This window comes from Lonchura striata, chromosome 35 (genome assembly GCF_046129695.1).
Source record: "Lonchura striata isolate bLonStr1 chromosome 35, bLonStr1.mat, whole genome shotgun sequence".
Taxonomy (NCBI): Eukaryota; Metazoa; Chordata; class Aves; order Passeriformes; family Estrildidae; genus Lonchura; species Lonchura striata.
The window spans coordinates 20198-46355 of record NC_134637.1 but is presented as its reverse complement, the minus strand read 5'-3'; the positions used below and the strand labels follow the sequence as shown (position 1 = coordinate 46355).

The following is a 26158-nucleotide window of genomic DNA, read 5'->3' as shown; positions in this document are numbered from 1 at the left end:
CTGGGGTCACGCTGGGGTCAGGGGTCACGCTGGGGTCACGCTGGGGTCACTCGGGTCAGGGGTCACTCAGGTCGCACTGGGGTCAGTCAGGGGTCATGCTAGGGTCAGGGGTCACGCTGGGGTCACGCCTGAGTCTGGGGTCACGCTGGGGTCACGCTGGGGTCAGGGGTCACGCTGGGGTCACAGTGGGGTCAGGGGTCACACTGGGGTCACTTGGGTCAGGGGTCACTCAGGTCGCACTGGGGTCAGTCAGGGGTCATGCTAGGGTCAGGGGTCACGCTGGGGTCACGCCTGAGTCAGGGTCACGCTGGGGTCACTCAGGAGTAATTCTGGGGTCAGGGGTCACGCTGGGGTCAGTCAGAGGTCAGTCAAAGGTCAGGGGTCACCTCGGGGTCAAAAGTTCTGGGGTCACGCTGGGGGCAGGGGTCACTCGAGTCAGTCAGAGGTCAAGGGTCACACTGGGGTCACTCGGGTCAGGGTCATTCAGGTCACACTGGGGTCAGTCAGAGGTCAGGGGTCAATCAGGGGTTAGTCATTCTGGGACAGGGGTCAGGGGTCATTCTGGGGTCACTCTGGGGTCAAGGTTAACCCCAGGGTCACTCCCAGGTCATTCAGGGGTCACTGGGGTCAGGCTGGGGTCAGAAGTTATTCTGGGGTCAAAGTTCAGGGGTCATTCTGGGGTCACGGTCACTCATCACTCTGGGTCAGGGGTCACAGGGGTCATTCAGGGGTCAAAGGTAACACCAGGGTCACTCTGGGGTCACGGGGTCATTCAGGGGTCAAAGTTAACCCCAGGGTCACTCAGGGATCACTCAGAGGTCAGGGGTCACTCTGGGGTCAGTCAGAGGTCACTGGGGTCAGAGGTCAGGGGTCATTCTGGGGTCAGGGTCACTCATCACTGTGGGGTCAGGGGTCACTCCGGGGTCACAGGTAACACTGGGGTCACTCAGGGGTCACTCGGGGTCACTCAGGGGTCACTCAGGGGTCACTCTGGGGTCAGGGGTCACTCAGGGGTCACTCGGGGTCACTCAGGGTCACTCTGGGGTCAGGGGTCACTCGAGGTAATTTTTGGGGTCACTCAGGGGTCATTCAGGGGTCAAGGTTAACCCCAGGGTCACTCAGGGGTCACTCTGGGGTCAGGGGTCACCGGGCCGGCCCGCGCTGACCCCTCCCCCCCTCCCCTCCCCAGTCCAGTCCCAGCAGCTCCAGTTCCACCCCGGGGGAAACTGAGGCACGCGGGGGGAGGGGCGGGGCCGGAGCCGCCCCTCCCCACCCGCCTTTTGTATTAATTATGAGGGGGGGAGGGGGGAGGGGGATTTGGGGCGGAAGGAGCCGGAAACGGGAAAAAAAAGCGAAAAAATGGAAATAAAAACAAAAACGGAAAAAAAAAACCGAAGTCCGAGGCGGAGCCTTTATTGGGGGGGAGGGGAGGGGAGGGGGAGGGGGAGGGGCGGGTCCTCCCCACCCCCAACTCGGAGCTGCTCCTGCCCCTCCCCCACCCTCCCATTTCTGCTTCATGGGTGGGGAGGGGCTGATCCCCATGGGTGGGGGGAGGGGCTGATCCCCATGGGTGGGGGAGGGGCTGATCTCCCATGGGTGGGGGAGGGGCTGATCCCCGCTGAGATCGTGGTGGGGGAGGGGTCAGTGCTGGTGGGGGAGTGTCACCCATGGGTGGGGAGGGTTGGGGTGGGTGAGGGTCACCCCTGGGTGGGTGAGGGTCACCCATGGGTGGGTGGGGAGGGTCACCCATGGGTGGGGGTCACCCATGGGTGGGTAAAGTCAGGGTGGGGGAGGGTCAGGGTGGGTGGGGTCACCCCTGGGTGGTGGGTGGGGGTCACCCCTGGGTGGGTGAGGGTCACCCATGGGTGGGGAGGGTCACCCATGGGTGGGTGGGGGTCACCCATGGGTGTGGAGGGTCACCCATGGGTGGGTGAGGGTCACCCCTGGGTGGGTGGGGGTCACCCATGGGTGTGGAGGGTCACCCATGGTGGGTGAGGGTCACCCCTGGGTGGGTGGGGGTCACCCCCAGGACACCGCCCGGTCCTCCTCCCCCATTGGCAGCAGCGCGGCCACCCCCAGGGGGATGGGGGAAGTGTCACCCATGGGTGGGTGGGGAGGGTCAGGGTGGGTGGGTGTCACCCATGGGTGGGTGGGGGTCACCCATGGGTGGGTGGGGGTCACCCATGGGTGGTGGGTGGGGGTCACCCCTGGGTGGGTGTGGGTCACCCATGGGTGCGGGTCACCCCCAGGACACCGCCCGGTCCTCCTCCCCCATTGGCAGCAGCGCGGCCACCCCCAGGAGGATGGGGAAGTGTCACCCATGGGTGGGTGGGGTCAGGGTGGGTGGGGGTCACCCATGGGTGGGTGGGGGTCACCCATGGGTGGGTGGGGTCAGGGTGGGGAAGGGTCGGGGTGGGTGAGGGTCACCCCTGGGTGGGTGGGGGTCACCCCTGGGTGGGGAGGGTCACCCAAGGGTGGGGGGTCACCCCTGGGTGGGTGTGTGTCACCCTTGGGGTGTCACCCCCATGTCACCGCCCTGTCCTCGTCCCCCACGGGCAGCAGCGCGGCCACCCCCAGGGGGATGGGGAAGTGTCACCCATGGGTGGGGAAGGGTCAGGGTGGGTGGGGGTCACCCCTGGGTGGGTGGGGGTCACCCATGGGTGTCACCCCCATGTCACCGCCCGGTCCTCGTCCCCCACGGGCAGCAGCGCGGCCACCACGCCGGTGCCGATGGTTCTGGCGCCGTCGCGCAGCGAGAAGCGCTGCCCCCGCTCCAGCACCATCGGCTGCCGCAGCAGCAGCGCCAGCGCCGCGTCCTCGCCCGGCATCACCAATCCTGTGTGTGGGGTGAGAGACAGCCTATTGATCCTATTGATCCCCTATCGATTCTATAGATCCTATTGATCCTATCGATCCTATCGATCCCAGAGATCCCATTGATCCACAGCCCCACAGATCCCCCAGCGCCAGCGCCGCGTCCTCGCCCGGCATCACCAAATCCTGTGTGTGGGGTGAGAGACAGCCTATTGATCCTATTGATCCCCTATCGATTCTATAGATCCTATTGATCCTATCGATCCTATCGATCCCAGAGATCCATTGATCCACAGCCCCACAGATCCCCCAGCGCCAGCGCCGCGTCCTCGCCCGGCATCACCAAATCCTGTGTGTGGGGTGAGAGACAGCCATTGATCCTATTGATCCCTATCGATTCTATAGATCCTATTGATCCTATCGATCCTATCGATCCCAGAGATCCCATTGATCCACAGCCCCACAGATCCCCCAGCGCCAGCGCCGCGTCCTCGCCCGGCATCACCAAATCCTGGGGGCCAGAGAGACAGCCTATTGATCCTATTGATCCTATTGATCCCCTATCGATTCTATAGATCCTATCGATCCTATCGATCCCATAGATCCCATTGATCCACAGCCCACAGATCCCCCAGCGCCAGCGCCGCGTCCTCGCCCGGCATCACCAAATCCTGTGTGTGGGGTGAGAGACAGAGCCTATTGATCCCCTATCGATCCTATTGATCCCCTATCGATTCTATAGATCCTATCGATTCTATAGATCCTATCGATCCCAGAGATCCCATTGATCCACAGCCCCACAGATCCCCCAGCGCCAGCGCCGCGTCCTCGCCCGGCATCACCAACTCCTGGGGGCCAGAGAGACAGAGCCTATTGATCCTATTGATCCTATTGATCCCCTATCGATTCTATAGATCCTATCGATTTCTATAGATCCTATCGATCCTATCGATCCCAGAGATCCCATGATCCACAGCCCCACAGATCCCCCACCCAGCGCCGCGTCCTCGCCCGGCATCACCAAATCCTGTGTGTGGGGTGAGAGACAGCCTATTGATCCTATTGATCCCCTATCGATTCTATAGATCCTATCGATTCTATAGATCCTATTGATCCCAGAGATCCATGATCCATTGATCCACAGCCCCACAGATCCCCCAGCGCCAGCGCCGCGTCCTCGCCCGGCATCACCAAATCCTGCGGGTGAGACAGAGCCTATTGATCCTATTGATCCCCTATTGATCCTATTGATCCTATTGATTCTATCGATCCTATCGATCCCAGAGATCCCATGCTCCACAGCCCCACAGATCCCCCAGCGCCAGCGCCGCGTCCTCGCCCGGCATCACCAAATCCTGCGGGTGAGACAGAGCCTATTGATCCCTATTGATCCTATTGATCCCCTATCGATCCCATTGATCCTATCGATCCCAGAGATCCCATTGATCCACAGCCCACAGATCCCCCAGCGCCAGCGCCGCGTCCTCGCCCGGCATCACCAAATCCTGTGTGTGGGGTGAGAGACAGCCTATTGATCCTATTGATCCCCTATCGATCCCTATCGATCCCTATCGATTCTATAGATCCTATAGATCCTATCGATCCAGAGATCCCATTGATCCACAGCCCCACAGATCCCAGAGACCCACAGATCCCCCAGCGCCAGCGCCGCGTCCTCGCCCGGCATCACCAAATCCTGGGGGCCAGAGAGACAGAGCCTATTGATCCTATTGATCCCCTATCGATTCTATAGATCCTATCGATCCTATCGATCCTATTGATCCCAGAGATCCCATTGATCCACAGCCCCACAGATCCCCCAGCGCCAGCGCCGCGTCCTCCCCCGGCATCACCAAATCCTGCGGGGCAGACACGCAGATCCTATTGATCCCTATAGATTCTATAGATCCTATAGATCCCAGAGATCCCCCGCGGATCCTATAGAACCCCTTGACCCACAGATCCCCTATAGATTCTATAGGTCCTATAGATCCCCTATAGACCCTATAGATCCCGGAGATCCCCCATAGATCCCGGAGATCCCCCACCGACCCTATAGATCCCCTATAGATCCTACACATCCCACAGTGACCCACAGATCCCAGAGATCCTGTGGGGCAGACCCAGAGATCCCCTATAGATCCTATAGATCCCACTCTGACCCACAGATCCTATATGATCCCACAGATCCTGTGGGCAGACCCACAGCTGCCACCCTGACCCACGGATCCTATAGATCCCAGAGATCCCCCGCAGATCCTATAGATCCTATACATCCCCCAGGATCCCGGCCCCACAGATCCCCCAGATCCCTCCAGCATCACAAATCCCCCTCAAATCTCCCCCAATCCCCCAGCCCCCCATATCCCCCCTGCCCCACAAATCCCCCCGATCCCCCCAGACCCACAGATCCCCCAAATCCCCCCAAATCCCCCCGATCCCCAGCCCCCCAGATCCCCTCCAGCCCCCCAGATCCCCCACAAATCCCCCCAGCCCCACAAATCCCCCAGATCCCCCCCAGATCCCCTCCAGCCCCCCCCAATCCCCCAGCCCCACAAATCCCCCCCTGATCCCCCCAATCCCCCAGCCCACAGACCCCCCCAGGCCCCCCAAATCCCCCCCGATCCCCCCCAGCCCCCAAATCCCCTCCAAATCCCCCTGATCCCCCCAAACCCCCCCAGCCCCCCAAATCCCCCCAAATCCCCCCAATCCCCCAGCCCCACAGACCCCCCAGCCCCCCCAAATCCCCTCAGATCCCCCCAGCCCCACAGATCCCCCCCGATCCCCCAGCCCCCCAGCCCCCCCATATCCCCCCATCCCCCCAAATCCCCCCGATCCCCCAGCCCCACAGATCCCCCATCCCCCAAATCCCCCCGATCCCCCAGCCCCACAGATCCCCAGCCCCCCAGATCCCCCCCGATCCCCCAGCCCCCCCAATCCCCCCAGCCCCCCCAATCCCCCAGCCCCCCCACCTTGCCGGGGGGGCAGCAGCACCCTGCAGGCGATGTCCCACGTGTGGAGAACATGACGGGCGCGTAGTGGGACACGAAGGGTTTGTGGCGGCCGCCCTCCTGCGGGGTCAGCACGTACACCTGCGCGGGGAGGAAGGGGTTAACGGCGGCCGGACCCACGGAGTGACCATGGAGTGACCACGGAGTGACCACAGAGTGACCACGGAGTGACCACGGAGTGACCCACCCGCCCTCCTGCGGGGTCAGCACGTACACCTGAGCAGTGGGGGAGGAAGGGGTTAACGGCGGCCGGACCCTGGAGTGACCAATGGAGTGACCACGGAGTGACCACAGAGTGACCACGGAGTGACCCATGGAGTGACCACAGAGTGACCCCACGGACTGACCCATGGACTGACCCATAGACTGACCCACAGAGTGACCACAGAGTGACCACAGACTGACCACCCGCCCTCCTGCGGGGTCAGCACGTACACCTGCACCGCGGGGAGGAAGGGGTTAACGGCGGCCGGACCCATCAATTGACCCACGGAAGTGACCCATGGACTGACCAATGGAGTGACCACAGAGTGACCCATGGACTGACCCACCCGCCCTCCTGCGGGGTCAGCACGTACACCTGAGCGGGGAGGAAGGGGTTAACGGCGGCCAGACCCATCGACTGACCAATGGAGTGACCACGGAGTGACCAGAGAGTGACCACAGAGTGACCACAGAGTGACCACGGACTGACCCATGGAGTGACCATGGAGTGACCACGGAGTGACCACGGAGTGACCATGGAGTGACCATGGACTGACCCACAGACTGACCCCATGGACTGACCCACGGACTGACCCACGGACTGACCCACGGACTGACCCATGGACTGACCCACGGACTGACCCATGGGACTGACCCACAGACTGACCCACGGACTGACCCACGGACTGACCCACGGACTGACCCACGGACTGACCCACGGACTGACCCATGGACTGACCCATGGACTGACCCATAGACTGACCCACAGACTGACCCACCCGCCCTCCTGCGGGGTCAGCACGTACACCTGCACCACGGGGAGGAAGGGGTTAACGGCGGCCAGACCCACGGAGTGACCACAGAGTGACCACAGACTGACCCATAGACTGACCACAGAGTGACCATGGAGTGACCACGGAGTGACCCATAGACTGACCCATAGACTGACCCATAGACTGACCCATGGACTGACCCATAGACTGACCCATAGACTGACCCATAGACTGACCATGGACTGACCCATAGACTGACCATAGACTGACCATAGACTGACCATAGACTGACCCATAGACTGACCATGGACTGACCCATAGACTGACCATAGACTGACCATAGACTGACCCATAGACTGACCATGGACTGACCCATAGACTGACCACGGACTGACCATAGACTGACCATGGACTGACCCATAGACTGACCCATAGACTGACCATGGACTGACCCATAGACTGACCCATGGACTGACCCATAGACTGACCCATAGACTGACCCATAGACTGACCCATAGAGTGACCACGGAGTGACCCACGGAGTGACCCACGGAGCCCCAAATCCTGACCCAAATCCTGCCCCCATCACCCCAGATCCCACCCCCACACCCCAAATCCCCCAAATCCGCCAAATCCCCCCCCGAATCCCACCCCCATCACCCCAAATCCCCCAAATCCCACACCCCAATGCCCCAAATCCCCCAAATCCCCCACCCCAAACCCCCCAAATCCCAAATCCCAAATCCCCCAAATCCCCCAAACCCCCCAAATCCCAAATCCCAAATCCCAAATCCCACCCCAAATCCCCCAAATCCCACATCCCAAATCCCCCAAATCCCCCAAATCCCACACCCCAAATCCCCCAAATCCCCCAAATCCCACACCCCAAATCCCCCAAATCCCCCAAATCCCACATCCCAAACCCCCCAAATCCCAAATCCCAAATCCCCAATCCCACCCCCCAAATCCCAAATCCCACCCCCCAAATCCCAAATCCCCTAAATCCCCCAAATCCCAAATCCCAAATCCCCCAAATCCCAAATCCCAAATCCCCCACCCCACATCCCAAATCCCAAATCCCACATCCCAAACCCCCCAAATCCCAAATCCCACCCCCCAAATCCCCAATCCCAATCCCACCTGTGCCTCCACCTTCTGCTGGGGCTGCAGGGAGCCGGGCTGGGCCAGCACCATCCCCCGGCGCACGTCCTCGCGCCGCAGCCCCCGGAGCAGCGCGCCGAGGTTGTCCCCGGCCTCGGCCACCTCCAGGCTCTTGTGGAACGTCTCAATTCCTGCAGGATTGGTGGGATTTTGTGGGATTTTGTGGGATTTTGGGGTGGTTTTGGGGTTTTTTTGGGGGTTTTTTGGGTTTTTTTGGGGTTTTTGGGGCTCTGTGGAGCAGCGCGCCCAGGTTGTCCCCGGCCTCGGCCACCTCCAGGCTCTTGTGGAACGTCTCGATCCCTGGAATTCCCGGGAATTGGGGGATTTTGGGGGATTTTGTGGGATTTTGGGGTTTTTTGGAGGTTTTTTAGGGGTTTTTTGGGGCTCTGTGGGGCAGCAGCGCCCCGAGGTTGTCCCCGGCCTTGGCCACCTCCAGGCTCTTGTGGAACGTCTCGATTCCTGCAGGATTTGTGGGATTTGTGGATTTTGTGGGATTTTGAGGGATTTTGTGGGATTTTGGGGGTTTTTGGGGTTTTTTTGGGGGGGTTTTTTTGGGGTTTTTTGGGGTTTTCTTGGGGGTTTTTGGGGCTCTGTGGGGCAGCAGAGCCCCGAGGTTGTCCCCGGCCTCGGCCACCTCCAGGCTCTTGTGGAACGTCTCAATTCCTGCAGGATTTGTGGGATTTTGTGGGAATTTGTGGGATTTTGAGGGATTTTGTGGGATTTTGGGGAATTTTGGAGGTTTTTTGGGGGTTTTGGGGTTTTTTTGGGGGGTTTTTGGGGCTCTGTGGGGCAGCAGCGCCCTGAGGTTGTCCCCGGCCTCGGCCACCTCCAGGCTCTTGTGGAACGTCTCGATTCCTGGAATTCCAGGGATTTGTGGGATTTGTGGGATTTGGGGGGTTTTGGGGGTTTTGGGGGATTTGGGGGTTTTTTGGGGGATTTTAGGGTTTTTTTGGGGGGATTTTGGGGTTTTTGGGGTCTCTGGGGTCCGTGGGGCTCCGTGGGGCAGTCAGGGGTCACTCAGGGGTCAGTTACAGGTCAGGGGTCACTCAGGGGTCACTCAGGGGTTGGTGGTCACTCAGGGGTCAGAGGTCAGGGGTCAGTTACAGGTCAGGGGTCACTCAGGGGTCAGTGGTCACTCAGGGGTCACTCAGGGGTCAGGGGTCACTCAGGGGTCAGTTACAGGTCAGGGGTCAGTGGTCACTCAGGGGTCAGAGGTCACTCAGGGGTCAGGGGTCAGGGATCACTCAGGGGTCACTCAGGGGTCAGAGGTCACTCAGGGGTCACTCACCGGTCACCACTGAGCGCAGCTGGCGGCCGTAGCCCAGCAGAGCTCAGGGGTCAGTGAGGGGTCAGTGGTCAGTTACAGGTCAGGGGTCACTCAGGGGTCACAGGTCACTCAGGGGTCAGAGGTCAGGGGTCACTCACCGGTCACCACTGAGCGCAGCTGGCGGCCGTAGCCCAGCAGAGCTCAGGGGTCAGTGAGGGGTCAGTGGTCACTCAGGGGTCAGTTACAGGTCAGGGGTCACTCAGAGATCACTCAGGGGTCACTCAGAGGTCACTCAGGGGTCAGAGGTCAGGGTCACTCACCAGTCACCACTGACCGCAGCTGGCGGCCGTAGCCCAGCAGAGCCCAAGGGTCAGTGAGGGGTCAGGGGTCAGTTACAGGTCAGGGGTCACTCAGGGGTCACTCAGGGGTCAGTTACAGGTCAGGGGTCAGAGGTCAGGGGTCAGGGGTCACTCACCGGTCACCACCGAGCGCAGCTGGCGGCCGTAGCCCAGCAGAGCTCAGGGGTCACTCAGGGGTCAGAGGTCACTCAGGGGTCAGAGGTCAGGGGTCACTCACCGGTCACCACTGAGCGCAGCTGGCGGCCGTAGCCCAGCAGAGCTCAGGGGTCAGTGAGGGGTCAGAGGTCACTCAGGGGTCAGGGGTCACTCAGAGGTCACTCAGGGGTCACTCAGGGGTCAGAGGTCAGAGGTCAGGGGTCACTCACCGGTCACCACTGAGTGCAGCTGGCGGCCGTAGCCCAGCAGAGCTCAGGGGTCAGTGGTCACTCAGGGGTCACTCAGGGGTCAGAGGTCACTCAGGGGTCACTCAGGGGTCACAGGTCACTCAGGGGTCAGAGCTCACTCAGGGGTCACTCAGGGGTCACTCAGGGGTCAGAGGTCACTCAGAGGTCAGAGGTCAGGGGTCACTCACCAGTCACCACCGACCGCAGCTGGCGGCCGTAGCCCAGCAGAGCTCAGGGGTCAGTGAGGGGTCAGGGGTCACTCAGGGGTCAGTTACAGGTCAGGGGTCACTCAGAGGTCACTCAGGGGTCAGAGGTCAGGGGTCAGGGGTCACTCACCGGTCACCACTGACCGCAGCTGGCGGCCGTAGCCCAGCAGAGCTCAGGGGTCAGTGAGGGGTCAGTGGTCAGTTACAGGTCAGGGGTAACTCAGGGGTCACTCAGGGGTCAGTTACAGGTCAGGGGTCAGGGGTCAGAGGTCAGGGGTCACTCACCGGTCACCACTGACCGCAGCTGGCGGCCGTAGCCCAGCAGCTCCACCTCGTCCCCTTTCCGGAGGGTTCCGCGCTCCAGAGTCCCCGTGACCACCGTGCCCCGCCCTGACAGGTGAGACACAGGTGAGACACACCGGGACAGGTGAGACACACCTGGGACAGGTGAGACACAGGTGAGACACACCTGGGACAGGTGAGACATGGACAGGTGAGACACACCTGGGACAGGTGAGACACACCTGGGACAGGTGAGACACAGGTGAGACACACCTGGGACAGGTGAGACACAGGTGAGACACACCTGGGACAGGTGAGACACACCTGGGACAGGTGAGACAGGTGAGACACACCTGGGACAGGTGAGACACAGGTGAGACACACCTGGGACAGGTGAGACACACCTGGGACAGGTGAGACACAGGTGAGACACACCTGGGACAGGTGAGACACAGGTGAGACACACCTGGGACAGGTGAGACACACCTGGGACAGGTGAGACACAGGTGAGACACACCTGGGACAGGTGAGACACACCTGGGACAGGTGAGACACAGGTGAGACACACCTGGGACAGGTGAGACACACCTGGGACAGGTGAGACACAGGTGAGACACACCTGGGACAGGTGAGACACACCTGGGACAGGTGAGACACAGGTGAGACACACCTGGGACAGGTGAGACACACCTGGGACAGGTGAGACACAGGTGAGACACACCTGGGACAGGTGAGACACACCTGGGACAGGTGAGACACAGGTGAGACACACCTGGGACAGGTGAGACACACCTGGGACAGGTGAGACACAGGTGAGACACACCTGGGACAGGTGAGACACACCTGGGACAGGTGAGACACAGGTGAGACACACCTGGGACAGGTGAGACACACCTGGGACAGGTGAGACAGGTGAGACACACCTGGGACAGGTGAGACATGGACAGGTGAGACAGGTGAGATGGGACAGGTGAGACAGGTGAGACACACCTGGGACAGGTGAGACATGGACAGGTGAGACAGGTGAGATGGGACAGGTGAGACAGGTGAGACACACCTGGGACAGGTGAGACATGGACAGGTGAGACAGGTGAGATGGGACAGGTGAGACAGGTGAGACACACCTGGGACAGGTGAGACACACCTGGGACAGGTGACAGACATGTGAGACAGGTGAGATGGGACAGGTGAGACATGGACAGGTGAGATGGGACAGGTGAGACACACCTGGGACAGGTGAGACAGGTGAGGGACAGGTGAGATTGGACAGGTGAGACACACCTGGGACAGGAGACAGGTGAGGGACAGGTGAAATACAGGTGAGGGACAGACCTGGGACAGGTGAGAGACGGACAGGTGAGATGGACAGGTGAGATGGACAGGTGAGATGGGACAGGTGTGCCCCAGGTGTGTTTTACGTGCCGTACACATACCATACAGGTGTATTACAGGTGTGACAGGTGTATTACAGGTGTGACAGGTGTGTCCCAGGTGTGTTACAGGTGTGTTTTACGTGCCGTACACGTACCATACAGGTGTATTACAGGTGTGTTACAGGTGTGTCACACCTGTACAGGTGTGTTTACCTGGGATGGAGTGCACGGCCTCCACGGGCAGCAGGCAGGGCCGCTCCAGGTGTGCCCCAGGTGTGTTTTAGGTGCCGTACACGCGCAGTACAGGTGTGTTACAGGTATGACAGGTGTGTGACAGGTGTGTTACACCTGTACAGGTGAGTTACCTGGGATGGAGTGCACGGCCTCCACGGGCAGCAGGCAGGGCCGCTCCAGGTGTGCCCCAGGTGTGTTTTAGGTGCCGTACACGCGCAGTACACGTGTGTTACAGGTATGACAGGTGTGTCACAGGTGTGTCACAGGTGTGTCTCAGGTAATTTACCTGGGATGGAGTGCACGGCCTCCACGGGCAGCAGGCAGGGCCGCTCCAGGTGTGACACAGGTGTGTTTTAGGTGCCGTACACGCGCAGTACAGGTGTGTTACAGGTATGACAGGTGTATTACAGGTATGACAGGTGTGACAGGTGTGTCACAGGTGTGACAGGTGTCAGACACACCTGTACAGGTAATTTACCTGGGATGGAGTGCACGGCCTCCACGGGCAGCAGGCAGGGCCTCTCCAGGTGTGACACAGGTGTGTTTTACGTGCCGTACACGCGCAGTACAGGTGTGTTACGGGTGTGACAGGTATGACAGGTATGACAGGTGTCAGACACACCTGTGCAGGTGTGTTTACCTGGGATGGAGTGCACGGCCTCCACGGGCAGCAGGCAGGGCCGCTCCAGGTGTGTCACAGGTGTGTTTTAGGTGCCGTACACGTACCATACAGGTGTATTACAGGTATGACAGGTGTATTACAGGTGTTACAGGTGTGTCACAGGTGTGTCTCAGGTAATTTACCTGGGATGGAGTGCACGGCCTCCACAGGCAGCAGGCAGGGCCGCTCCAGGTGTGTCACAGGTGTGTTTTACGTGCCGTACACGTACCATACAGGTGTATTACAGGTGTTACAGGTGTATTACAGGTGTGACAGGTGTCAGACACACCTGTACAGGTGTGTTTACCTGGGATGGAGTGCACGGCCTCCACGGGCAGCAGGCAGGGCCGCTCCAGGTGTGTCACAGGTGTGTTTTACATGCCATACACGTACCATACAGGTGTATTACAGGTGTTACAGGTGTATTACAGGTGTGACACAGGTATGACAGGTGTGACAGGTGTGTTACAGGTGTGTTTACCTGGGATGGAGTGCACGGCCTCCACGGGCAGCAGGCAGGGCCGCTCCAGGTGTGCCCCAGGTGTGTTTTACGTGCCGTACACGTGCGGTACAGGTGTGTCACAGGTATGACAGGTGTATTACAGGTGTTACAGGTGTCACAGGTGTGTCCCAGGTGTGTCACAGGTAATTTACCTGGGATGGAGTGCACGGCCTCCACGGGCAGCAGGCAGGGCCGCTCCAGGTGTCGCGCCGGCTGCGGGATGTGCTCGTCCACGGCCTCCAGCAGCCGCAGCACCGAGCGCAGCCCCAGCTCGGGATCGCGGTCCTGCGCCGCAGGTGCGACAGGTGAGGGACAGGTGAGCGACAGGTGGGACAGGTGAGCCCCAGGTGTACCCCAGGTGTGCCCAGGTGTGTCCAGGTGAGCCCCAGTGTGCCCCAGGTGTGCCCAGGTGACCCAGGTGTGCCCAGGTGTGCCCCAGGTGTGCCGAGGTGTGCCCCAGGTGTGCCCAGGTGTATCCCAGGTGTATCCCAGGTGTGCCCAGGTGTGCCCAGGTGTGTCCAGGTGTATCCCAGGTGTGCCCCAGTGTGCCCAGGTGTGCCCAGGTGTGTCCCAGGTGTGCCCAGGTGTGCCCAGGTGTGCCCCAGGTGTGCCCAGGTGTATCCCAGGTGTGCCCAGGTGTATCCCAGGTGTATCCCAGGTGAGCCCAGGTGTGTCCCAGGTGAGCCCAGGTGCCCCCAGGTGTGCCCAGGTGTATCCCAGGTGTGCCCCAGGTGTGCCCAGGTGTGCCCAGGTGTATCCCAGGTGTGCTCAGGTGTGCCCAGGTGTATCCCAGGTGTGCTCAGGTGTGCCCCAGTGTGTCCCAGTGTATCCCAGGTGTGCCCAGGTGAGCCCCAGGTGTACCTGCAGGGCGCAGAGCACCGACCCCACCACCACAGGTGTTTGGTTATTGATCCCCATTGATCAGTATCGATCAGTATTGATCAGTATCGATCAGGATTGATCAGTATTGATCAGTTATCGATCCCAGGTGTACCTGCAGGGCGCACAGCGCCGATCCCGCCACCACAGGTGTTTGGTTATTGATCCCCATTGGTCAGTATCGATCAGTATTGATCAGTATCGATCCCCATTGATCAGTATTGATCAGTATTGATCAGTATTGATCAGAATCGATCAGTTATCGATCCCAGGTGTACCTGCAGGGCGCACAGCGCCGATCCCGCCACCACAGGTGTTTGGTTATTGATCCCCATTGATCAGTATCGATCAGTATCGATCAGTATTGATCAGTATTGATCAGTTATCGATCCCAGGTGTACCTGCAGGGCGCACAGCGCCGATCCCGCCACCACAGGTGTTTGGTTATTGATCCCCATTGGTCAGTATCGATCAGTATCGATCAGTATCAATCCCCATTGATCAGTATTGATCAGTATCGATCAGTTATCGATCCCAGGTGTACCTGCAGGGCGCACAGCGCCGATCCCGCCACCACAGGTGTTTGGTTATTGATCCCCATTGGTCAGTATCGATCAGTATCGATCAGTATTGATCAGTATTGATCAGTATCGATCCCCATTGATCGGTATTGATCCCCATTGATCAGTTATCGATCCCAGGTGTACCTGCAGGGCGCACAGCGCCGATCCCGCCACCACAGGTGTTTGGTTATTGATCCCCATTGATCCCCATTGGTCAGTATTGATCAGTATTGGTCAGTATCGATCCCCATTGATCAGTATCGATCAGTATTGATCCCCATTGATCAGTATTGATCAGTATCGATCAGTATTGATCAGTATCGATCAGTTATCGATCCCAGGTGTACCTGCAGGGCGCACAGCGCCGATCCCGCCACCACAGGTGTGTTGTCGCCGTCGAAGCCGAACTCGCTGAGCAGCTCCCGCACCTCCAGCTCCACCAGCGGCAGCAGCTCCGGGTCCGGCACCGCGTCCGCCTTGTTCAGGTACACCACCACGTGCTGCACGCCCACCTGCAGGTGAGACACACCTGAGCACACCTGAGCACACCTGAACACACACCTGAGCACACCTGAGCACACCTGAACACACCTGAACACACACCTGAGCACACCTGAGCACACCTGAGCACACCTGAACACACACCTGAGCACACCTGAGCACACCTGAGCACACCTGAGCACACCTGAGCACACCTGAACACACACCTGAGCACACCTGAGCACACCTGAGCACACCTGAGCACACACCTGAACACACCTGAGCACACCTGAGCACACCTGAGCACACCTGAACACACACCTGAGCACACCTGAGCACACCTGAACACACCTGAACACACACCTGAGCACACCTGAGCACACCTGAACACACCTGAACACACCTGAACACACCTGAGCCCAGCCCCGCCTTGTTCAGGTACACCACCACGTGCTGCACGCCCACCTGCAGGTGAGACACACCTGAGCACACCTGAACACACCTGAGCACACCTGAGCACACCTGAGCACACCTGAACACACCTGAGCACACCTGAACACACACCTGAGCACACCTGAACACACCTGAGCACACCTGGGCACACCTGAACACACACCTGAGCACACCTGAGCACACCTGAGCCCAGCCCCACCTTGTTCAGGTACACCACCACGTGCTGCACGCCCACCTGGCCAGGTGAGACACACCTGAGCACACCTGAGCACACCTGAGCACACCTGAACACACCTGAGCACACCTGAACACACCTGAGCACACCTGAACACACCTGAGCACACCTGAGCACACCTGAACACACACCTGAGCACACCTGAGCACACCTGAGCACACCTGAGCACACCTGAGTCCAAACACACACCTGAGCCCAGCCCCGCCTTGTTCAGGTACACCACCACGTGCTGCACGCCCACCTGGCAGGTGAGACAGGTGAGACACACCTGAGCACACCTGAGCACACCTGAGCACACCTGAGCACACCTGAACACACCTGAGCACACCTGAGCACACCTGAGCACACCTGAGCACACCTGAGCACACCTGAGTCCAAACACACACCTGAGCCCAGCCCCGCCTTGTTCAGGTACACCACCACGTGCTGCACACCCACCTGGGCAGGTGAGACACACCTGAGCACACACCTGAGCACACCTGAACACACACCTGAGCACACCTGAGCACACCTGAGCACACACCTGAGCACACCTGAACACACCTGAGCACACCTGAGCACAGCCCCGCCTTGTTCAGGTACACCACCACGTGCTGCACGCCCACCTGGCCAGGTGAGACAGGTGAGACACACCTGAGCACACCTGAGCACACCTGAGCACACCTGAACACACACCTGAGCACACCTGAACACACACCTGAGCACACCTGAGCACACCTGAACACACCTGAGCACACACCTGAGCACACCTGAGCACACACCTGAACACACCTGAGCCCAAACACACACCTGAACACACCTGAGCACACCTGAGACACACCTGAGCACACCTGAGCACACCTGAACACACACCTGAGCACACCTGAACACACCTGAGCACACCTGAGCACACCTGAGCACACCTGAACACACACCTGAGCACACCTGAACACACCTGAGCACACCTGAGCACACCTGAGCACATCTGAGCACACCTGAGCACACCTGAGCACACCTGAGCACACCTGAGCCCAGCCCCGCCTTGTTCAGGTACACCACCACGTGCTGCACGCCCACCTGGGCAGGTGAGACAGGTGAGATTGGACAGGTGAGGGCTCACCTGTCGTGCCAGCAGCAGATGCTGTGACACACCTGTCCATGTCCCACCTGTCTGTTTACCTGTCCCACCTGCCTCACCTGTCCCACCTGTCCATGTCTCACCTGTCCATGTCTCACCTGTCCATGTCTCACCTGCCCATGTCCCACCTGTCCATGTTTCACCTGTCCCACCTGTCCATGTTTCACCTGTCCCACCTGTCTCACCTGTCCATGTCCCACCTGTCCCTTTACCTGTCTCTCACTTGTCCCACCTGTCCTCACCTGCCGTGCCAGCAGGAGGTGCTGACACACCTGTCCATGTCCCACCTGTCCATGTCCCACCTGTCCATGTCCCACCTGTCCATGTCTCACCTGTCCCACCTGTCCATGTCCCACCTGTCCATGTCTCACCTGTCTCACCTGTCCCACCTGTCCATGTCCCACCTGTCCATGTCTCACCTGTCTCACCTGTCTCACCTGTCCCACCTGTCCATGTCCCACCTGTCCCTTTACCTGTCTCACCTGTCCCACCTGTCCCTTTACCTGTCCTCACCTGCCGTGCCAGCAGGAGGTGCTCGCGGGTCTGCGGCATCTGCCCGTCGGTGGCCGTGTGTCCCACCTGTCCCTTTACCTGTCCCTTTACCTGTCCCACCTGTCCCATCTCACCTGTCCCTTTACCTGTCTCACCTGTCCCTTTACCTGTCCTCACCTGCCGTGCCAGCAGGAGGTGCTCGCGGGTCTGCGGCATCTGCCCGTCGGTGGCCGCCACCACCAGGATGACGCCGTCCAGGGGGGCGGTGCCCGTGATCATGTTCTGGGGCGAAAAACGGCAAATTCGGGTCACAGCGGGGGACTCGGGGAATTTCCAGGGTTTAGGGGGGAATCTCAGGATTTTTTCCCAAAATCCCCATTTTTCACCCCAAACCTTGACGTAGTCGGCGTGCCCGGGGCAGTCGGTGTGCGCCTGGTTGGGTTTTTCCCCCCAAAATTCACATTTTTTCCCCCAGATTTCAGGTTTTTTCCCCCAGATTTCGTGTTTTTCCCCCAAATTTCCGTTTTTTCCCAAAATCCCCATTTTTCACCCCAAACCTTGACGTAGTCGGCGTGCCCGGGGCAGTCGGTGTGCACCTAGTTGAGTTTCCCCCCCCAAAATTCACATTTTTTTACCGAAAATCCCTGTTTTTTCTCCCAGATTCCGTGTTTTTCCCCAAATTTCCGTTTTTTCCCAAAATCGCCGTTTTTCACCCCAAACCTTGACGTAGTCGGCGTGCCCGGGGCAGTCGGTGTGCGTGTAGTTGGATTTTTATCCCCAGATTTTGGGTTTTTTCCCCCAGATTTCGGGTTTTTTCCCCCAAACTCGGCATTTTTTTCCCCAAATTTCCGTTTTTTCCCAAAATCGCCGTTTTTGGCCCCAAACCTTGACGTAGTCGGCGTGCCCGGGGCAGTCGGTGTGCGCCTAGTTGAGTTTCCCCCCCCAAAAATCACATTTTTTTACCGAAAATCCCCGTTTTTTCCCCCAGATTTCGGGTTTTTTCCTCCAAACTCGGGATTTTTTCCCCAAATTTCCATTTTTTCCCAAAATCCCCATTTTTCACCCCAAAATTTGACGTAGTCGGCGTGCCCGGGGCAGTCGGTGTGCGCCTGGTTGGGTTTTTCCCCCAAAATTCACATTTTTTCCCCCAGATTTTGGGTTTTTTCCCCCAGATTTCGTGTTTTTCCCCCCAAATTTCCGTTTTTTCCCAAAATCCCCATTTTTCACCCCAAACCTTGACGTAGTCGGCGTGCCCGGGGCAGTCGGTGTGCACCTAGTTGAGTTTCCCTCCCCAAAAATCACATTTTTTTACCGAAAATCCCCATTTTTTCCCCCAAACTCGGCATTTTTCCCCCCAAATTTCCGTTTTTTCCCAAAATCGCCGTTTTTCACCCCAAACCTTGACGTAGTCGGCGTGCCCGGGGCAGTCGGTGTGCGCCTGGTTGGGTTTTTCCCCCCAAAATTCACATTTTTTCCCCCGGATTTCGTGTTTTTTCCCCCAAACTCGGCATTTTTTCCCCCAAATTTCCGTTTTTTCCCAAAATCCCCATTTTTCACCCCAAACCTTGACGTAGTCGGCGTGCCCGGGGCAGTCGGTGTGCGCGTAGTGCCGCCGCGCCGTGCTGTACTCCACGTGCGCCGCGTTGATGGTGATGCCGCGCGCTTTCTCCTCGGGGGCGCTGTCGATCTCCTCGTAGGGCCGGAACCGCGCCCCGCCCCCGGCCGACAGCACTGAGGGACCCAAAACCGGCGGAATTCACCCCAAAATCAGCACGGAAACAAAAAAACCCAATTTGGCAGGAAAAAAATCAAAATTCAGCTCAAAAATCCCAAAAAAGAGCCCAAAAACATGGAAATTCAGCCCAAAAACCAGCTCAGGCCCAGCCCCGCCCCCGGCCGACAGCACTGATGGACCCAAAACCGGCGGAATTCACCCCAAAATCAGCACGGAAACAAAAAACCCCAATTCGGCAGAAAAAACACCAAAAAACAGCTCGAAAATGCCAAAAAACAGCTCAAAAACATGGAAATTCAGCCCAAAACGAGCCCAAAAACCAGCTCAGGCCCAGCCCCGCCCCCGGCCAACAGCACTGAGGGACCCAAAATCGGCGGAATTCACCCCAAAATCAGCACGGAAACAAAAAACCCCAATTCGGCAGGAAAAAACCCCAAAATTCAGCCCAAAAACGCCCAAAATCAGCTCAAAAACCCCGAAATTCAGCCCAAAAACCAGCTCAGACCCAGCCCCGCCCCCGGCCAACAGCACTGAGTGACCCAAAACCGGCGGAATTCACCCCAAAATCAGCACGGAAACAAAAAACCCCAATTCGGCAGGAAAAACACCAAAAAACAGCTCGAAAATCCCAAAAAAGAGCCCAAAAACATGGAAATTCAGCCCAAAACGAGCCCAAAAACCAGCTCAGGCCCAGCCCCGCCCCCGGCCGACAGCACTGGCGGACCCAAAACCGGCGGAATTCACCCCAAAATCAGCACGGAAACAAAAAACCCCAATTCGGCAGGAAAAAAACCCCAAAAAACAGCTCAAAAATCCCAAAACCAGCCCAAAAACGCCCAAAACGAGCCCAAAAACCCCAAATTCAGCCCAAAAACCAGCTCAGGCCCAGCCCCGCCCCCGGCCGACAGCACTGACCGACCCAAAATCGGCGGAATTCACCCCAAAATCAGCATGGAAACAAAAAACCCCAATTCGGCAGAAAAAACACCAAAAATCAGCTCAAAAACACCCCAAATTCAGCCCAAAAACCCCAAATTCAGCCCAAAAACCCAAAATTCAGCCCAAAATCCCCGAAATTCACCCCAAAAATGTCACCGACCCCCCCGAAATCCCCTGTGAGAGCTCAGGAACCAAAATCCCCCAAATTCAGCCCAAAATTCCCGTTGGTCCCACTTTAACCCAGCCCAACCCAATTTCTCCCATTTTAAACCCATTTCTCCCATTTTTATTTATTTTAACCCTTTTTTCCCATTTTAACCCAATTTTCCCCCATTTTTCTCTACTCTAACCCCAATTTCTCCCATTTTAAACCCATTTCCCCCATTTTTACCTATTTTAACCCATTTTTCCCATTTTAACCCCATTTTTCCCCATTTTTCTCTACTCTAACCCCATTTTTCCTATTTTATTCTCATTTTTTCCCATTTTAACCCCATTTTTTCCCATTTTTCTCTCCTCTAACCCCAATTTCTCCCATTTTAACCCCATTTCTCCCATTTTTATCTATTTTAACCCTTTTTTCCCATTTTAATCCTATTTTTTCCCATTTTTCTCTCCTCTAACCCCAATTTCTCCCATTTTAACCCCATTTCTCCCATTTTTATCTATTTTAACCCTTTTTTCCCATTTTAACCCTATTTTTTCCCATTTTTCTCTACTCTAACCCCATTTTTCCTATTTTATTCTCATTTTTTCCCATTTTTCTCTACTCTAACCCCAATTTCTCCCATTTTAACCCCATTTCTCCCATTTTTATCTATTTTAACCCTTTTTTCCCATTTTAATCCTATTTTTTCCCATTTTTCTCTACTCTAACCCCAATTTCTCCCATTTTAAACCCATTTCTCCCATTTTTATCTATTCTAACCCCGTTTTCCCATTTTAATCCTATTTTTTCCCATTTTTCTCTACTCTAACCCCATTTTTCCTATTTTATTCTCATTTTTTCCCATTTTAACCCTTTTTTCCCATTTTTCTCTAACCCCATTTTTCCTATTTTATTCTCATTTTTTCCCATTTTAACCCCATTTTTCTCTAACCCCATTTTTATCTATTTTAACCCTTTTTTCCCATTTTAACCCCATTTTTTCCCATTTTTCTCTACTCTAACCCCATTTTTCCTATTTTATTCTATTTCAACCCTTTTTTCCTATTTTAACTCTATTTTTTACCATTTTTATCTATTTTAACCCCTTTTTCCCATTTTAACCCCAATTTTCCCCTTTTTCTCTATTTTAACCCCATTTTCTCCCATTTTAAACCCATTTCTCCCACTTTTATCTATTTTAACCCTTTTTTCCCATTTTAATCCTATTTTTTCCCATTTTTCTCTACTCTAACCCCATTTTCACCCATTCTAACCCCATTTTTCTCTACTTTAACCCCTTTATTTCCCATTTTTACCCCATTTTTTCCCATTTTTACCCCATTTTTTCCCATTTTTACCCCATTTTTTCCCATTTTTCTTTATTCTAAACCTCCTTTTCCCCATTTTAAGCTCATTTTCTCCCACTTTAACCCCGTTTTTTTGTTTTTTCTTGTTTTTTTTTTAATCCCCATTTTTAGTTATTTTAACCCCATTTTCTCCCACTTTAACCCCGTTTTTTTGTTTTTTCTTGTTTTTTTTTTAATCCCCATTTTTAGTTATTTTAACCCCATTTTCTCCCACTTTAACCCCGTTTTTTTCTGGTTTTTTTCTGTTTTTTTTTAAATCCCCATTTTAGCTATTTTAACCCCATTTTTAGCTATTTTAACCCTATTTTTTCCCGTTTTTTCCCGTTTTTGCCCGTTTTCACCCCATTTTTGACCCACCCTTGGTGATGGCCGCCGTCAGGGTGGTCTTGGCGTGGTCCCAGTTTAACCCCAGTTAAATCCCAGTTTAACCCCAGTTAAATCCCAGTTTAACCCCATTTTTAGCTATTTTAACCCCATTTTTAGCTAATTTAACCCCATTTTTTCCCATTTTAACGCCGTTTTTTCCCGTTTTTTCCCGTTTTTGCCCGTTTTCACCCCGTTTTTGACCCACCCTTGGTGATGGCCGCCGTCAGCGTGGTCTTGCCGTGGTCCCAGTTTAACCCCAGTTAAATCCCAGTTTAACCCCAGTTAAATCCCAGTTAAATCCCATTTTAACCCCATTTTTAGCTATTTTAACCCCGTTTTTTCCCGTTTTTGCCCGTTTTCGCCTGTTTTCACCCCATTTTTGACCCACCCTTGGTGATGGCCGCCGTCAGCGTGGTCTTGCCGTGGTCCCAGTTTAACCCCAGTTAAATCCCAGTTTAACCCCAGTTAAATCCCATTTTAACCCCATTTTTAGCTATTTTAACCCCGTTTTTTCCCATTTTAACCCCGTTTTTTCCCGTTTTTTCCCGTTTTCACCCCATTTTTGACCCACCCTTGGTGATGGCCGCCGTCAGCGTGGTCTTGCCGTGGTCCACGTGCCCGATGGTGCCGACGTTCACGTGGGGTTTGTCCCTCACGAAGGCGGCCTTGGCCTTGGGGGGGGCCTGGGAGGGAAGGGGTTAAACCCCCAAAAAACCCCAAAATGAACCCAAAAAAATCCCCCCGAAGAAACCCCTGAAATCCCGACAAAATCCCCCAAAATAAACCCGCAAAAAACCCAAAACACTCCAAAAAAACCCTCAATAGAAACCCCAAAAATACCTAAAAATGAACACCCAAAAAAACCCCCAAAAATCCCCCAAAATAAACCCAAAAAAGCCCCCAAAATAAATCCCCAAAAAAACCTCAAAATAAACCCCAAAATTCCCCCAAATAAACCCCTGAAGTCACCCCCAAAAAAACCGCAAAATAAGTTCCAAAATCCCGAAAAATAAACCCCAAAATAAAACCACAAAACCCCAAATTAAGCCCCAAAAATCCCCCAAAAAACCCTGAAAAAAACCCAAAATAAATCCCAAAAAAACTCAAAATAAATCCCCCAAAAAACTTCCAAATCCCCCCAAATAAACCCCTGAAGTCACCCCCAAAAAAACCCCAAAGTAAGTTCCAAAATCCCCCAAAAAAAAACAACCCCAAAATCCCCCAAAATAAACCCAAAAAACCCCAAATTAAACTCCAAAATCCCCCCCAAAAAACCCTGAAAAAACCCCAAAATAAATCCCCAAAAAAAGTCAAAATAAATCATCCAAAAAAAAACCCAAAATCCCCCCAAATAAACCCCTGAAGTCACCCCAAAAAAACCCCAAAGTAAGTTCCAAAATCCCCCAAAAAAACCAACCCCAAAATCCCCCAAAATAAACCCAAAAAACCCCAAATTAAACCCCAAAATCCCCCCCAAAAAACCCCTCAAAAAACCCCAAAATAAATCCCAAAAAAACCTCAAAATAAATCCCCAAAAAAACCCCAAAATCCCCCCAAATAAACCCCTGAAATCCCCCCAAAAAACCCCAAAGTAAGTTCCAAAATCCCAAAAAAAAACCAACCCCAAAATCCCCCAAAATAAACCCAAAAAACCCCCAAAATCCCCCAAAAAACTCAAAATATATTAAAAAAAAACCCCAAGAAATATCCCCCAAAACCCCACCAAAAAATCACCAAAACCACCCAAAAAAATCACCAAAAACCACCTCCAAAAAATCAGCAAAAATCCCCAAAAATCCCCAAAAATCCCTTAAAAATCCCCGACCCCAAACCAGTCAAAAACGGACCCAAAACTGTTCAAATTTGCCCGAAATGGCCCCAAATGTCCCCAAAAGCTCCTGGGCACTCACCGAGCTCAGCAGCCGCAGCCCGCGGAGACCTGGGGGAAATGGGAATTTGGGGGATTTTGGGGGATTTTGGGGGATTTTGGGGAATTCTGAGGAATTCTGAGGGATTTTGGGGGATTTTGGGGAATTTTGGGGCTATTTGTCAAATTCAGAAGAATTTTGTGGAATTCTTAGGGATTTTGCGGCTATTTTGTGGAATTTTGGGGCTTTTTGGCGAATTTTGGGGAATTCTGGGAATTCTGAGGGATTTTGGGGCTATTTTGGGGAATTTTGGGGAACTTTGTTGAATTCTGAGGGATTTTGGGTAATTCTGAGGGATTTTGGGGCAATTTTGTGGAATTTTGGGGAATTCTGAAGGATTTGGGGGCTATTTTGGGGGATTTTGGGGCCATTTTGGGGAATTTTGGGGCTATTTTGGGGAATTCTGAGGTTTTTTGGGTAATTCTGAGGGATTTTGGGGCAATTTTGTGGAATTTTGGGGAATTCTGAGGGATTTTGGGGCTATTTTGGGGAATTTTGGGGAATTCTGAGGGATTTTGGGGCTATTTTGGGGAATTTTGGGGAATTCTGAGGGATTTTGGGGCTATTTTGGGGAATTTTGGGGCTATTTGTCGAATTCTGAGGTTTTTTGGGTAATTCTGAGGGATTTTGGGGCAATTTTGTGGAATTTTGGGGAATTCTGAGCGGTTTTGGGCCATTTTGGGGAATTCTGAGGTATTTTGGGGCTATTTTGGGGAATTTTGGGGAATTCTGAGGGATTTTGGGGAATTCTGAGGGATTTTGGGGCTATTTTGGGCCATTTTGGGGAATTCTGAGGGGTTTTGGGCCATTTTGTGGAATTTTGGGGCTATTTATCGAATTCTGAAGAATTTTGTGGAATTCTGAGGGATTTTGGGGCTATTTTGTGGCATTTTGGGGCTATTTGTCAAATTCTGAGAGATTTTGGGGAATTCTGAGGGATTTTGGGGCTATTTTGGGGAATTTTGGGGAATTCTGAGGGATTTTGGGGCTATTTTGGGGAATTTTGGGAATTCTGAGGGATTTTTGGGAATTCTGAGGGATTTTGGGCCATTTTTGGGGAATTCTGAGGGGTTTGGGGGCCATTTTGTGGAATTTTGGGGCTATTTATCGAATTCTGAAGAATTTTGTGGAATTCTGAGGGATTTTGGGGCTATTTTGGGGAATTTTGGGGCTACCTGTCGAATTCTGAGGGTTTTTAGGTAATTCTGAGGGTTTTTGGGGCCATTTTGGGGAATTTTGGGGAATTCTGGGAATTCTGAGGGATTTTGGAGCAATTTTGTGGAATTTTGGGGCTATTTATCGAATTCTGAGTAATTTTGGGGAATTCTGAGGGATTTTGGGGCTATTTTGGGGATTTTTGGGGATTCTGAGGGATTTTGGGGCAATTTTGTGGAATTTTGGGGCTATTTGTCGAATTCTGAGGAATTTTTGGTAATTCTGAGGGATTTTGGGACAATTTTTGGGAATTCTGAGGGATTTTTGGGGCAAATTTGAGGGATTTTGGGGGGATTTTGGGGAATTCTGAGACATTTTGGGGCAGTTTTGTGGAATCCTCAAGAATTTGGAGGAATTTGGAGGATTTTGGAGGAATGCTGGGGCGGTCGTGGGGAATTCCGAGGGATTCTCTGGAATTCTCTGGAATTCTGTGGAATTCTGTGGAATTCGCGGCGCTTTTGGGGCGATTTCCGCCCGTTTTGGGCCGTCCCGGCGCTCCCGGGGTGACCCCGCCGGCCCCGCCCCCCCCGCGCTTCAGCCCCGCCCCTCCCCCGCCCCCCGCCCCCTCCCCTCCCCCCGCCCGCGCTCCCGGCCCGCCCAGAAAGCCCCAAAAGCGGCGGAATCGGCCCCAAAAGCGCCGCACCCGCCAGGGCCCCGCGCCGCAGCAGCGCCGCCGGCAGCGCCATCTTCGTCCCGCCGCGCCGGAAGTGCCGCTGAGGCGGCTTCCGGTCCCGCCGGCCCGCGCGCTCCCCGCGCTTCCGGTCCTGCCTGACCGAGCTTCCGGTCCTGCCTGACCGAGCTTCCGGTCCTGCCTGACCGCGCTTCGCTTCCCGCGCTCCCCGCGCGCCGCTCCGGCCGACCCGGAGGACCCAAAACCGCCCCAAAATCACCCCAAAACTGCCCCAAACCGCCCAAAATCACCCCCAAATCCCCCCAAAATCGCGCCAAAACCGCCCCGAAATCCCCCCAAAATCGCCTCAAAATACCCCAAAATCCCCCAAACCGCCCAAA

General features: G+C 55.3%; 1 protein-coding gene across 1 annotated transcript; it reads right to left on the bottom strand.

Moving 5' to 3' along the window:
* Positions 1 to 2614: 2614 nt before the first annotated feature.
* TUFM (Tu translation elongation factor, mitochondrial) lies at positions 2615 to 25870 on the bottom strand. The gene is given in 12 exon segments (XM_077789558.1): positions 2615 to 2836; positions 5787 to 5831; positions 5834 to 5906; positions 7943 to 8094; positions 10464 to 10568; positions 13383 to 13515; positions 15020 to 15184; positions 17627 to 17731; positions 19014 to 19180; positions 22576 to 22687; positions 23915 to 23943; positions 25791 to 25870. Coding segments are annotated over 12 exon segments (1302 nt in total). The 5' UTR covers positions 25834 to 25870; the 3' UTR covers positions 2615 to 2663.
* Between the last annotated feature and the right edge of the window lie 288 nt (positions 25871 to 26158).